The 15625-nt window shown below is 45.6% G+C and overlaps 1 protein-coding gene across 6 annotated transcripts in view; it reads left to right on the top strand.

Annotated features, from left to right (window-relative positions):
* The first annotated feature begins 5242 nt into the window (after window positions 1–5242).
* The window catches only part of KDM2A (lysine demethylase 2A), a 79181-nt gene continuing 68798 nt past the window's right edge, over window positions 5243–15625 (top strand). For 2 of the 6 annotated variants that reach the window (XM_075928561.1, XM_075928560.1), the window contains exons 1-3: window positions 5462–5586; window positions 6407–6434; window positions 9155–9259. In XM_075928561.1, coding sequence (XP_075784676.1) covers window positions 5567–5586; window positions 6407–6434; window positions 9155–9259 — 153 coding nt within the window. In that variant the 5' untranslated portion in view covers window positions 5462–5566. Of the gene's footprint in view, window positions 5363–5443; window positions 5587–6406; window positions 6435–9154; window positions 9260–15625 lie in introns of those variants that run through there. The other 4 variants (XM_075928563.1, XM_075928562.1, XM_075928565.1 and 1 more) reach the window with 4 other exon arrangements.

Below are 15625 nucleotides of genomic sequence, written 5' to 3'. Positions count from 1 at the left end.
CAACGGCAGCTGCGGGAACCCACCAATCACCGCTCCCCTCAGGCTTTTAATCCCCGAGCACATGGTCAGGTAGCTCCTGTGGGAGAAATGGGCAAGCAATGCTTTTAGGTAAGTGTCCGGCCCCCCAGCCACTCCCACTCCAATATCTGCACCCACATAACCCTCCTTCCAGACCCTGCACCCCAATTCCCTGCCTTGGGGCACAGTCCAAACCCCTGGCCAGATCCGCTCCAGGCCTGCTGGTCCCCAGCCCGTTTGTGTGGTCCCCAGGGGTATGTCTACACTACCCCCCTAGTTCGAACTGGAGGGGGTAATGTAGTCATACGGAGTTGCAAATGATTTGAATTTCCCGGGCTTCATTTGCATAAAGCCGGCCGGCGCCATTTTTAAATGCCGGCTAAGTTGGACCCCGTGCCGCGCAGCTACACGCGGCACGGACTAGCTAGTTTGGATTAGGCTTCCTATCCGAACTAGCTGTACGCCTCGTGGAAAGCAGTCAGACCCTGCGGCCGCTGGCTCTGACTCCCGTGCCCACAGGGAACAAGTTGAGGGAGAAACAAGGGGCCATCACTACCTACACGCTCTAGAGCACTGTTATTATTTGCAATGACTGTAGGGCCTGAGGGCTCCTGACTGATTGGGTCCAATTATACAAGGCATTCCACAGTCTCCTGACTGACATCTGGACCAGTTGTACCAGGCACTGCAAAGACACCTAACTGAATTCTGAGCCCCTTGTGTTGGGAACTGCACAAACTGCTGACTGACATATGTGCAGGAAGTAGAGTGCAGGTGTGCTGCAGCAACCCCAGGCTTTGTGCCCGGAGTCCCAGCCCCGCACCTATGCTGTCCCCTGTCCCAGCCCCACACCTATGCTGTCCACTGCCTCAGTCACCAGGTCCTATGCTGCCCAGGGACTAATCTGCCAGCCTGAGGTCCTGCTCAGCCCCCAGGTCATGGCCATTGGCAGGGTCCCAGCCGCCAGCCCCACTGCTGCCCAGGGGCTCCACTGCTGGCCTGGAGTTTCATCTGTCTGTCAGCTCTACAACCTGGACTCCATTGCCAGCCTGGGGTTCCACTCAGCTGCCAGCCTGGGAGCTCCACAGGAGCCCTAGGATCCTGGCCACCAGCTCTGTATGGCAGGTCCTGGCCACCAGCATGGGGGCATGGCTGCCAGACCCAGCTCCAGGAAGTGGTGAGAGGTGCAGGCAGGAGTGAGGGGAACAGCTCAGCACCCCCACTCCAAAAGCTGTTCCAGCACCACTGCTGACTGATTTCTTGGCCCCCTTTTGCCAGGTGCTGCAAAGACTCCAGATGAAGATCTGGATCCCACTGTGCAGAGCACTGCACCGATACTTGACTAGCCCCATTGCACCATGTACTGCACAGACTCCCAACCAATATCTGGACTCTTATGTCTCAGATCCCTGAGAGCTGATCCCCATTGCTCAGACCACTAGACTCCACTCCCCTTTCAGAGCCTACGCTAGAACCCAAGACCAAAATCCTGCTCTAATCCCTAACTCTACTCCCCATCCAAGCTCTGTCTATACTACACTTCTTTTTTGGAAAAAGGTACGCAAATTGCAGAGCGCAACTTGAGTATCTTTTTCTGATTTTTTTTTTGGAAGAGGCTTTTCCCAAATTTGGCCCATCTAAATTGGGCCAAATTTTGGAAAAACCTCCTCTTTTGAAAGAGCCCTTCTTCCTCGTGAAATGAGGTTTACAGGGCTGCTCTTCCAAAAAAAAATTTCAGAAGAGCAGATGCGTTCCCTGGACGTTGCAGAGTTTTTCCAGGATCCTGGAAAAAAAACTCCGTAGTGTAGACGTAGCCCCAGTGCCTGTAAACTAATATGGGTGCATCTAGACTGCAGAGGGTTTTTTTTCTGAAAAACCTTGACTTACGTCCCCACTGTTATTGCGTTCTTTCGAAAGAAAATCAAAAGAACGCAGGAGTTTTTCCAACATTGGTAAAACTCATTCTACAAGGAAGCTGAAGCAAAATGCAGGACAATGTAGCACTTTAAAGACTAACAAGATGGTTTATTAGATGATGAGCTTTCGTGGGCCAGACCCACTTCCTCAGATCAAATAGTGGAAGAAAATAGTCACAACCATATATACCAAAGGATACAATTTAAAAAAATGAACACATTATTTTCTTCCACTATTTGATCTGAGGAAGTGGGTCTGGCCCACGAAAGTTCATCATCTAATAAACCATCTTGTTAGTCTTTAAAGTGCTACATTGTCCTGCATTTTGCTTCAGCTACCCCAGACTAACACTTCTATCTCTACAAGGAAGGACACTTTTCCAAAAGAGCTCTTTTGGAAAAAGGTGTGTATGGACATGGAAGAGAAAGCTTTTTCAAAAGAAGAGGCCTCCAGGAAAAAGCACAGGTGCCCTGGTGACCATTCTGCCCATAGTAATCACAGCTTAAATGCTAGATACTATCTTTCAAAAAAGCAAATCGCTTTTTCTATGCACTTTGGCAGTGTGGACACTCTCTGTCGGAAGAAGTGTTTTTGGAAGATTTCTTTTGGAAAAGCTTCTTCTGAAAGAAGCCTGCAGTATAGACGTATCTATAAAAACAAACAAATGGGAAATCCTGACTCCCAGTCCCACAATCTGAAGATTAGATAGATCTTCTGATTATCTTTCTCGATCTATTATATATTTTAAAGAGTTTGTTTTGTTTGTGCAAAAAAAGTCATACTTTGTGATTACCTACAGATACCCAATTTTGCATAAATCATCCAGCTACTTAAATTAGCAGAATGCACTACTTTTTGCACCGGAATATGCTGGGTGAAAGGTTTAAATAATTATTTTTGTTTTTCAACAGAAAAAAGTCACAACTATTATGATTAGAATTCATAAAAAATATTTGCTAACAAAGGAGGAGTAACGGTAGTTTGGACTAGGAAGCCTAGTCCGAACTACCTAGTTCGTGCCGCGTATAGCCGCACGGCACGGGGTTCGAACGAGCAGGGATTTAAAAATGGCGGCGCCCTGTTTATGCAAATGAAGCCCGGGAAATTCAAATCCCGGGCTTCATTTGCAAGTGCGGTATGCCTACATTACCCTCCTAGTTCGAACTAGGAGGGTAGTGTAGACATACCCATAGGGAATAAGACAGAGAATATCTTATTCCCTCTATATAAAACCATGGTAAGCCCACATCTTGAATACTGCATACAGATGTGGTTGCCTCATCTCCAATAAGATATATTGGCATTGGAAAAGGTTCAGAAAAGGGCAACAAAAATGATTAGGGGTCTGGAAAGGGTCTCATATGAAGTGAGATTAAAAAAACTTGGACTTTTCATCTTAGAAAACAAGAGACTAATGGAGTATATGATAGAGGTCTATAAAATCATGATTGGTGTGGAAAGAGTAAATAAGGAAAAGTTATTTACTTATTCCCACAATATAAGAATCGGGGGTCACCAAATGAAATTAATAAGTAGCAGTTTAAAACAAAGAAAAGGAAATTTTTCTTCACACAGAGCACAGTCAATCTGTGGGACTCCTTGCCAGAGGATGTTGTGAAGACTAGGTCTTTAACAGGGTTCAAAAAAGAGCTAGGTAGATTCATGGAGGTTAGGTCCATCAATGGCTATTAGCCAGGATGGGTAGGAGTGGTGTCCTTAGCCTCTGTTTGTCTGGAAATGGGTGACAGGAGAGGGATCACATGAGGATCACCTGTTGTGTTCCTTCCCTCTAGGGCACCTAGCATTGGTCACCATCAGCAGATAGAATACTAGGTTAGATGGACAGTTGGTCTTGTAGCAAAAATGTACATTTTAATATTAGTTATAAGATTATAAGTATGATGCATAAGGATTTGATGTAATGACTTGCAAGTTCTGTAGCTTCTTCCAATCTAATTTCTCATGATTAGATAATGATTACTGCAAGGCCTTGCTCCCTGTTAAGTTGTACCCCTTGTAACTATTGATCTTGTCTGAAACTCTATACAGTTGTTTAATGTGAGTGGAGGGTGTGTGTGAGTGAAAGCCATCACAGATGCCCAGGTGACCAAGAAGAAGTGGAAACTTTGAAGATAACAAGGAAGCATGCATTGTGTCATGAGGCTGAATCGAGGAACCCTGGAGACAGGCAGAGACCCCACCACCACCCCAAGAGTGAGAGACAATGACGGGAACCCTGACAATCACCATCAAAAGAACACAGATTAACACCGCCGAAGGGTGGATGACTGTAGCATGACACTGCAAAACCCTTGGGCTACGTCTACACTGGCATGATTTTGTGCAAATACTTTTAACGGAAGAGTTTTTCCGTTACAAGTATTTGCGCAAGAGAGCGTCTACACTGGCATGTGCTTTTGCGCAAAATATGTGCTTTTGCGCAGAAGCATCCGTGCCAGTGTAGACGCTCTCTTGCGCAAGAAAGCTCCGATGGCCATTTTAGCCATCAGGCTTTCTTGCGCAAGAAATTAACGTTGCCTATCTACACTGGCCTCTTGCGCAAGAATACTTGCGCAAGAGGGCTTATCCCTGAGCGGGAGCATCAAAGTATTTGCGCAAGAAGCACTGATTTCTTACATTAGAACGTCAGTGTTCTTGCGCAAACACTCGCGGCCAGAGTAGACAGGTGGCAAGATTTTGCGCAAAAGCGGCTTGCCAATGTAGACACAGCCATAGACTCTAATGGGAACTTTCAAGTATAAGAAAGGAAGCTCTTGTCCTGGGACTCTGGGTTCAGTCTTGCAAGCCAAGCCTGGGAGGAGTCTCAGAGGAACCCCAACTCCTCGCTCAGTCAGGATGTGTGTGTGTGTGTGTGTGTTTATAAAGCATATGCTAACTGCTTCTCTGCTGTATTCTCAATAAACACAGTGTATTTATCTTTTCCCTTGAAAAAGATCCTGTGTGCTTCTTCTAACAGTCTGACTCAGCATGCCCGTTCTTATGTTATGACTGTGTGACAATCGGTGTGGGACACAGTGGGATAACCCCAGAGTTGAGAGGAGTAGTGTCACCCTGTGTGGAGTCACTGTGGGGGAGCCCCAGGGCTGTGTGAGATAGGGGAGAGTGGGGGAGCCGAAGAGCTGTGTGGGGTAGGGGGGGGTCACACTGGGGGGGTGTCAAGGGGCCCCTATCACTGCACTCCAGTCTTTTCCTCCGCCCCTGCATGTCCTGACTCTCCCAGACCCTCCAGAGTGGTCCTCTGACCTATTGCCACTGCGCATGCGCACGGTTTCCCGGACGGATTAAGCTCTGATAGGCGAAGACTGCAGCGGGACTCGTGGCGCGGCTTTTGCGCATGTCCTAAAGTGGGTGCCTTCGAGAGTGAGCCAAAGCGCCTGCGCTGGCGTTGTCGGCTGGAGGACGTGAGGTTCGTGCGCCTGCGCCGCGTGGGAATGCCCGTCGCTCTCTGGGTGGCGGGGGAGGGAGAGTCAGTGCGCGTGCGCGGCCAGGGGAGCCTGCTCGGAACCGGAGAGGCGGGGGGGGAAGCGGCTTGGAAGGAGGTCGCGGCTGCGCAGGCGCAGTGTGGGGGCCGGCCGATACTGTGTGTATGTGAGAGTCTGACGGGTTCAAAATGGCGGCGGCTGCTTCTGTGTGAGGAGGGGAAGCGAGTCGGGCCGGGCGGGCGGGGATGGCAGCGGGGTGCCGGGCCCGCCGGCGCTGAGGCAGAGCCGGGCAGGGCAGCGGGGCGCTGGCGGGCGGGAGGGGGCGCTCGGCCGGGGGGGGGGCGGCTCTGGGGGGGAGGGAGTCGGGAGGCGAGTTAGGGGAGGGGCACCCCCAGAGTGGCCCCCTCACAGCCCTGGGGCACCCCGGGGCGCCCTCCCCTGGGGTGAGTTGGGGAGCGAGGGGTGAGGTGGGGGGTGCTGGGGTGGAGGTTTGAGGTGGGGTGATGGGGAGCAGGGAGTTTGAGGAGGGGGTGGGGTGAGTTAGGGGGTGCGGTGGGTGGAGACTTGTGGGGGCAGGGAGTTTGAAGTGTGGGTGAGGTGAGTGTGGGGGTGGGATGGGTGGAGATCAGAGGTGGGGTGATGGGGGTGGGGCAGAGGATTTGGGCTGTGGGCTGGGATAAGTTAGGGGTTGGGATAAGCAGGGGTTTGGGGGCCTGAGGTGAATTGGAGCTGGATTTGGGGGTGGGGGCATTGGCTGTAACTGGCTGTGAGTCTGTTCACAGCGGGCTGGAGGGCTTATTTTGGGGGGGGAGGTGTCCATGTGGTTGCTCCCAGCCCCACTGAGAGAGGCAAGCTTTTCAGGCACCGGGAGACTGTCCTGATCCCTTTCTGCAAGCAGAGTTGTTTTTTCTGGGACTTGCCATCCCTTCTGGATACTAGGCTCCTCCGAGCACCTGAGACGAAGACAGCCATGCATGGGATTTAATTTCTCCTTTCTCAATTTTTTTGAATCTTTTTTTCATCTCTAGAAAAGGACAAAGGCGAAGAAGAGACCTGGTGAGAGACTTGATTTTCTTTGTATCCCCCTGGTTTAGTGACCTCTCCACTGCCTAGGGTCTTCCTTCTCCTCAACACCTCTAACTTTATGTAACTCAGTGAACCACATTTTATTTTGGCTTCTGATGAGCAGCCAGTCACTGGCTTTATGTCTCCTTTGCCTTTCTCCCCAGAGATGAGCTGGGATTTGTATGTGTGGATTGTTTAATCTCTTTGTATATTCTCATTTGTTTCATGATTTTAAAAACACAAGAAGAGAGAGCAAGAGAGAGAGCAGGGCACCTGGTGGGATGTGGGAAGAGGTTGGTTTTATCCCTGACATAGAGATCTCCATCAACTCTTTCTCCCTTTCTCATTTGCCTTTTACTACTCTTAATTACAAAACCTTCTAAGGGGCTTTTTCCCTGGCTTCTGAAGAGGGAGATTAGGTTAAGACTTTGTGTTATTGGCAAGTCCTCTGGCATCTGTCAAACTTTTGTTTTAATAAATTGTGCGATTTAAAATGAGTTCTGCGTTACTGATGGATGCTGGATTGACAGTTCCCCAGGGATTGACATCCAGAATGACTTCCCAGCACAGCTAGACCACCAGCAACAGCCATGCTATCTCCTTTCACTAGCACAGCCAACTTCTCTCCAGGCCCAAGATCACTTCTAAGGAGGAGGGGGTAGAGAGTTAAAATCAATATCTGAACTGGTCTTCTGTGATGAGACTCCTAGGGTTGGGGCTTGGTAGACCAAATCTGCACCCTGTAATTTACTATTTCTTGTGGCACTGTGTTATGATGTACTAGTGCCCTGGTTATTGTACAATAGCTTGTCTTTGCATTTGAGGAAAAAACTGTTTCTGACTGTTGTTAGACTATGCTCAAGCCACGTAAATTGCTTATAATAAACTTTTGAAAACACTGGTGGTAGCAGTGGCGGAAGTGATAGCATAAACAGGGCACTGACACTTTAACCACTGTGGTGTTGGATCTTGCTCATGGATCACAGATATTACCCAGTAGTGAAAACACCAGTTGCTGCTTCAGCTCTTCTTGTGCTATCACTCCTGTTACTACCAACTGTGGGAAATTTTTTCCAAACAGTCTAGGAAAGACAAGTGCATAAAATCCAGCTCCATAATGTAGTTATTACACAGCTTTATCCTGTCCATATAGAACAAAATCAAACAGTATTATATCAGAGCACTTCCATGTGATGATAGTTACAGTGAGGCAAATTCTGAGCTATCTGATGTGTCCATGCTGGAGTTGATCAAGCTACTGTAAGTTTGTTGAAATATTGTTAGAAAGGTTTCTGCACATCTTCCCTGACAAGATGTGGCTTTTTGTTGTTGTATGATAGGGGGCAGTTGCAGAGAAGCACTTTCCAAACTATCCAGAGGAAGAGTCTGGCATGGATTTAGGTGACATGCTTCTCAGACTCTCATCTGATTCTTCAGGAAAACTATGCTACAATCCTGTTGCTACCACATGAGTTTAAGTATACATTTGAAGCCAGCATGGTTCTGGTACCAAAGCAGAATTGCTTTATGGTGAGTCAATTCAGGGAGATGACTCCACATCAGAGAATACCAACTCACTTCACCTAGACCATCAAACACCAGAAAATGGTAATTACTCCAGTTTAAGGATGAAATTATAAAGCCAAGGAGTTAAAGGAGAACATAAAAAATGGAAATCCTGGGTCAGGCTATTGGCCCGTTTAGCGCGGTATCTTGCCTTCTGACTGGCCAGTGCCAGCTCCTTCAGAAGAAATAAAGAAAAAGTCATTTTCAGGTTATCCATCCCCTGTTACCCAGTTCCTGCTTCTGGCAGTTGGAGCATGGGGTTGTATCCCTGACCATCTTGGCTAATGACCATTGATGGACTTAGCTTCCATTACATTTTCTAATTCTCTTCTGAATGTGGTTATAATTTTGGCCTTCACAATATTGCCTGGCAATAAGTTCCGCAGGTGGTTCTGTGCTTCCTTCTGTTTTTAATCTGCTGCCTATTAATTTTATCAAGTCACCTCTAGTTCTTGTGTTATGGGAAGTGGTAAATATCACTGTCTCGTTCACTTTCTCTGCATCTTTATAGTTCCTGAGTATAGCCACACTTTGTCATCTCTTTTCTAAGATGAGCTGTGCTAGTCATTTTTTTAATGTCTCCTTGTATGTAATGTGTTCCATACCTAATAATTTTTGTTGCCCTTCTCTGTACTTTTTTCCAGTTCTAATAGTTTTTTGGGATATGGTGACCACAACTGTATGTCGTATTAAAGGTGTGGCTATATCATGGATTATATAGTGGTGTTATATTTTCTGTCCTATTATATAACCCTTTTATAATAGTTCCTAGCTTGTTAGCTTTTTTGATTGCCTCTGCACACTGAGAGGATGTTTTAGAGTACTATCAGATTTTGACATCATCATCATTCTTGAATAGTAATTGAACAGCTAATTTACACCCTGTCATTTTGTGTGTATAGTTCAGGTGATTTTTCTGACATTTATTCCTTTGTACTTATCAATGCTAAATTTTATTTCCCATTTTGTTGCCCAGTCACCCAGTTCAGTGAGAGCCCTTTGGAGGAGCTAGCCAATTGCTGTTCTGTGGCCTTGGTGCATAGTATTGCACAATGTTACAGAATCTTTCACTTATGAGTGAAGGCTTAATGGAGAGTTTCTAATATCTGTGTGCAATTTTTCACTATTTCATTCTGGTTTCTAAGGAGGACGAGGAGGAAGACAGTAGCCCTGGAGTATCCTTCTCGCTCTCTTCAGAAGAGTCAGAGATGGAGCCTGAGGAAGAGAGAATCCGCTACAGCCAAAGATTGGTCAGTATTCGCTTTTACTCATCGAGCTCTCACTCTTAGGCTTTGTCTACACTGTTAGTTAAATGATAAAACTTTTGTTATTGACAGATGCTTAAATCCCCCTCCTCCAAAAGACAGAAGTTTTTCTGCAGCAAGTGGCAGTGTAGACAGGAGAGCGCTCCTGCTTACAGTGCAAACCCCCAGTTGTGGGGGTGGAAGTATTTTGTTCACAAAAGTGCTGACAAACAGCGTTTACATTGCCTGACTTTTAGTGACTTGGCCTTAGTATCTTTGCCTTTCAACTTGCTGTCCTGAAAAAAAAAATCTCCCTGGCTTTATAGTAGGAACAAGCTTGTTACCACCCCATATAACAATGAGACTAAAATCTCCAGCTTTCCCACTGAGACATATAAATACTGAAGTGGGCAGTCAACCAGATGATTTGATGCTTCTAGTTCTCATCAAACAAGTGTTTCTTATTGTAGGGGAACACTATATCTAGGGTTGTTACCAGCCCAACACATGGCTACTTAAGCTTCAAACAGTAACAAAGTCCAGGAATATGCTTTTTGACATAAACTGGTATAGTTGTTACTTGGGATGAAACAGATATCTCCTGGTACTTGCAGCAGATGGGGAGAGGAAGAATTGGAAAGCTGTGTATGTTAAACTGGGGTGGCTTTCTTTTGGCATTATATTGACCCAGATCTGACTTGAGGATATTTTTGAACTTGGGACGGATGGTGTATATTTAAAACACTACAGTGGCACAGTTACACCGCTGTAGTATTTCATTGTAGACACCCTCTACACAACAGGAGATATTTTTACCATCACTCTAGTTCTCTACCTCCATGAGTTTACAGAAGAATTCTTCTGTCAACTTAGCATTGTTTACACTGGGCCTTCACATTGCTATATCCGTCAAGGTTATGAGAGATTCTGTAGCTATACCGAAAGAAAATGGGCTTCATACTGAAGCTAGTTGGACTGGCTGTGTGCGCATCTGTCTTATATTTGTATTCATGCTCTAGAGGCCATGTCTACACTAAATTTAGGACGATATAATTATATTGCTCAGAGGTATGAATAACCTACTGTTGCGTGCCAGCGAAATTGATCTCACCTTCAGTGTTGATGGGAGAATTCTCCCACAACATAGCTCCCATCTCCTGGAAAGGTGGAGTACCTATGTTGACAGGGGAATCCGTTCCGTCAGCATAGATAGCATCTTCACTGTAATGCCTCTGCACTACTGTAGCATCTGCACTACTGTAGCATTTTAAGAGTAAACCTTTCCTCAAAAGTCTGAGATTGTATTATCAATGGCTGTGTCTCGAACACAGTTCCTACCAAGGGAAAAGAAAATGAACTGGTATTCACTTTAATTCCCACTACTTGGAGAAGTCATGCTAAACAGTATGGTCAGCTTGGTTTCTGAGGCTTGTGACTACTGCAAATAAATTTTTATCCATTATCACTTTGAAATACAATCATTTGGCATGAAGTCTAGTGAAGTGGTGCACTGATCTCTAGGATTAGATTTCCCAGAGAGGTGGAGAGGTCAGTTTGCTTATTGTTGTAGTCAGTTGCTACTTCTGTGCTTTAACAGCTTACAGAGAGCGTACTGCTGAGTTGTAACTACCGCTCACCTTGGAAGGGTGAAGTAACAGTTGTAATCTCTTGAGTAACTGGTTTCATTCCCACTAAAGAATTTGTTCCTTAGAGGAAGGGGAAGTTAGTAGGACCATATTTCATCTTGACTTAAAGCTCTAGTTTGAGGACTGTGTATGGCAAGGATAGTATCTGCTACATCTTAAATTTTGTGGCTATAATCTTCAGGATAATTATCTGGCGCAAAAAACATCTTAGTAAAAGACAGATTCTTTAGACTTCCAATCCCTTAAGGCTTCTGTGGGAAATTCTGAAGTAATGTCTACAGGCTATGTAGATAGGCCATTGTTTGCCAACTGTGTCTGTTAAAATGGCTATAGTCATATCAAACTTAAAATTACTAAGAACTATGGGCTTTGTGCCTTTAGCTGGAGTAGTGTTGGTGGTTTAGCTCCAACAGTATGTTAAGAGCTGAATAAACAGCAGTGGAAGCTCAGAGCAGAGGAGAAGGAGCATGGTTGTGGAGTAAAGCAGGAGATTGAGTCATAGCTCAGTGCTTTACCAGTCTTCCTGTGGCCTTGGGGTAAGTCACTAAAAGCACACCAACAACACAAAATAGCTAGATGTGCAAAAATCTTAGTGTAGATGCAGCTATACCAGCAAAAAAGTCTTTTGCCCCATAGCTATTTCTGTTAGAGTAACTGACATAAGTAAAAAGAGTTCTGCTGGCATAAGTTGTCCTCATTGTAGCAGGCAGCTTGTGTAACTCTACTAGTATATCTATACTGGCAAACCCTTTGTCTCGTCTGTGTCATATAGGGGCCGTTACGTTTAATTTATTAATGTTTTGTAAATGTATGCTGCTTTCTTCTGTGTAGTGACTTTCAGTTTACCACACCACCACCTTCTTCGGGCTAACCTGCTAGCCCCTTTCTAATGTCCTGTGCTAAAAACTGTCAGTGGCTAGGAGTCAAATCCTAACAGATCTTTAAGTGCCAGCGTTAGCCATTTAACATCTACTTGAGGTGATTGGACTGGATAAATAGTTCCAGCCTACGGTTCTGAAACTGGGGTCATGATCCCTCAGTGGCTCACAAGGTTATTACTGGAGATTGCAACCTGTCAGGCCTAAGGATGTTAAATATCAGTTAACTGAATAGTCAATTAACCTCTTGAATTCTTATCAGTTACTTGACTATTCTGTACTTCCTGAGGGTGAGGCCAGCAACCAGTGCACTCCAGCCCCACTCCCGAGGAGCCCCCTGCTACTCCATGCTGCTGCCTCTGTATCAGAGGCAGTAGCTTAGGGTGTCAGGAACTGGTCTGCGAGGGGAGCCAATTTAAAAACCAGTTCCCCTTGTGGACCAGCTGCCTGTGGTCCTGCACTGTTGCCTCTGAGATAGAGGCAGCAGTGCAGTGTGGCAGCATCCCCTGTTTAAAGAGGGGTGTGAGCTCCCTGATCCAGCTTGAGCCAGAACTGAGCTGGGCTGCCTGCCCACAAGGCTGCTAATATACTTTAAATGCAGAGCCACAGTGGGGGTAGGTCCCGGACCTGGCACAAGCCAGGACTGAGATGGGCTGCTGGCCAGCCTGCTAAAAAATGTATTGGTGAGGGAGGGGGAATGTGTGTTGCCTATAGCATTAACTTACAAGCTTTTGCTTATCGGTTAATTGACTACACTATAGCATCCCTAGTCAGGCCCCATGTATGCCAAGGCTCTGGTTGTCAGCCATGGATGGGGCTGACCGTTCAAGCCCTTCAGAGCTGTGTGGCCAGATTGCAGCAGCTGCTGGCCAGATGCCCAGCTCTAAAGGAAGCTTGGCCCTCAGCAGCAGTGCAGAAGTAAGGTTGGCATGATTTTGAAGAATCACTCTTTTTGGGGGGGGGGGGTTGCAGGTTATCATAGCCTGAAATATTTTCAAGGGGGTTCTCAGCCATTCTTTTGGGCTGCTGCAAACTCAAGACTATATTATCAGCTAACTTTTCAAAGCCAAAATGTAATCATGGTTGCAAAGAAGGCTAGAAACTTCTAAATGCAAGCTTTGATTCTAAGGAGTCTGAGGGCATGGCTGCACTACTGTAGCAGAATGCTACACTGACGCTGTTTCTGTAGTTAATCCACTTCTCCAAGAAGTAGTAGCTAGGTCGATGGAAGAATGTTTCTTTAACACAGCTGTGTCTATAGTGAGGGTAGGTTGACCTAGCTACTTTGCAAAGTGCATGCAGTTTTTCATAATCCTGAGAGAGTAATCAAGTCCCTCTAATTTTTAGATGCAATCAGACAAGAATGTATTTGAGTGAGCACATGACATCAAGTCTGTGTGGGTCACGCAGTTGACCGCAGAAATTTACTTATTCCTTCCACACTTTAGGGACACCCACCCTTACCCAATTCTTAGGGCTCAGGGCATAACTTCCTGCTGGTATGCAGGATCCTTTGCCACCGAAAGAGCCTTACACAGTAATAGTCTCAATTTATTGACAGTTACCAAGCAAGCAGAATATACATGCTAAACATACATTCACCATATTTGCTACATTTAGTTGACCACAATAGGAACTAGGGATGTGAAATGTCAACCAGTAACCATCACCCTTAATGCACTGCAGGGTGTCTGGAGCAGCCCCTGGCCATGGTCTGTGTGCATTCACAGGTAATGACTGCTCTGGCCATCTGGAGCAGCCCTTGTCCATGGCAGACTTACATGCGTTGCAGGCAGGGGCTGCTGCCCCCCGCTAATTGGTTAACTGGTTAAACATCCTGGTTAACCGGTTAAATGGTATTTGCTATTTCTAATAGGGACTGAACTTCCCACTTGGCACCTGCCAGGCTGTTTTGGTAGGAATGGCAGTGTGAGTAAGGAGTATGCACTGCAGGTGTCTAGGCTATACCTTTGGAGAATGAATTGAGAACTTCAGTCTCCTGGGACAGTCAGTCCAGGACTTCTCACACTCAGACACTACTTAATTCCCTTTTCATGCAGACATGTTCAGATGGACTTTGTACAGAGTACATGAGTTTTTAAGGCTTTCCAGTAAGTCATCAGGGTATTTTGAAGAGTTTGTTTTGTCTTAGTGCATCAGAATACTGGTTCAGCTACTCGAGGATCATATCTTCAGCCGCAGCCAGTATCAAATGCTTTAGCTGGAAGTGAAAACTCTTCCCGTATTGCACTTGACCACTTCTAGAGTGTTGTACAAGAGGCAGAGTTCTCTTTTACTCCTATGATCATCTCGCTGCCTGAGCCATAGGACTTCATTACCCTTTCATCACTATCTGAGTTCCACAGGGCCACAACTGTGTTTAGTTATCATGTTGTGTCATCCCAGTACTGTACTTGTCTCCATGGTTCCTTCTGATAGTGAGTTCTACAGTCTACCCTGGAAAGAGATGATTTGTAGTTTGAAAAGGTACTGCCCCTTATTCTTGTTGTACAGCCAAGGCACTGTTAGTTCTGGAGATTATTTTCCTGTCAGTGGAGTGGTTTTAGTGGACGAGAGCAAAATAATCCTAGCTTCTCAGATCACTGTGGCTGGATTCAAACAAAGACTTTTAAATAGAATTGGTGTAAAAAGAATGTGCTGGGTAATGACTTGTAGCAGTGAAAGGGGAATTCAGTCTCCAAGGCCTTACTCAACCTTGTCATCTCTGTACCAGTAAGAGCATGGGATGGTAATTGTGAGTAGTTGTAATAGTATAGAAATGTTTTGCTGGAAAAACAAGCAAGTGTTGCCTTTTGTATATTGTCAGTTGCCAAATAGTCTGAGGGGTAGCTGTGTTAGTCTGTATCTGAAAAAAAGGACAAGTCCTGTGGCACTTTAGCAGATTTATTAGAGCATATTTTGCCATGGAGAGAAAACCCATTTCATCAGATGAATTGGAGTGGAAGTTACAGAAACAAGGGTCTACATAGGGAAGAAGTTGCTTGTGTTAATGAAGCTAATCAAGTCAAGGTGGAAGTGGGTCATTCACAGCATTTGGAGTAGAGATGTGAATATCCAGAGAAGAGAAATTTCCTTTTGTAATGCATTAACCAGTTGAGGTCCTTATTTAATCCTAAATTGATAGTGTTGAATCTGCAAATGAATTCCAGTTCCGCTGTCCCCTTTTGTATTCAGATTTTGAAATTCTTCTGTAGCAGGATGTCTACTCTAACCTCGCTGGACATTCAGTAATGGATTTGAGAGTGTTCTCCTAAAGGTTTGTGTGTGTTACTGCTTAGAGATGTGAATGGTTAATTGGTAAGCATCACCTTTACCAGTTATGGTTAACCGGCTGCGTCTGTGAGGGTTTTTTCCTTTCACTTGGGAGGCCAGGTAAGTGATGATTATGGGGATTTTTGTGCTTCTCACTTGTGTTTGGCTGTCAACTGATTTTTCAGTAACCCCTGACCCAAAAAAGCTTCCTGACCCCCTGCTTTACAGTGTGTGGAGTCTTAGGATAAAGGAAGATGCTTGATCCCAATTCCTGACGCTGACCTCCATTACGCTGTAGGATCACGGTCTGCAGTTTGGGGAAGCACTCACAGCATGGATGAGACAGACTTTTCTCTAGGAACATACTTCTTTGCGACACAGTAAAACATAAAAGTATAGTTTTTGTACATCCTCTGTTTGAGTAGCAGTGTATCTGATTAGGCCACTAATTTGGAATGTTATGCTGGGAGTTGGGAGCAGGAAAAGACAAAATCTTACTGCATCCCAAACCATTGCAGCACAGGTTGCGGGGGACAATAGAAATGGAAGAATGGGCACATCCCTATCCTCTACTT

Source organism: Pelodiscus sinensis, chromosome 4 (assembly GCF_049634645.1).
Source record: "Pelodiscus sinensis isolate JC-2024 chromosome 4, ASM4963464v1, whole genome shotgun sequence".
In the NCBI taxonomy this organism is placed as follows: domain Eukaryota; kingdom Metazoa; phylum Chordata; order Testudines; family Trionychidae; genus Pelodiscus; species Pelodiscus sinensis.
This window is presented reverse-complemented; position numbering and strand designations above follow the sequence as displayed.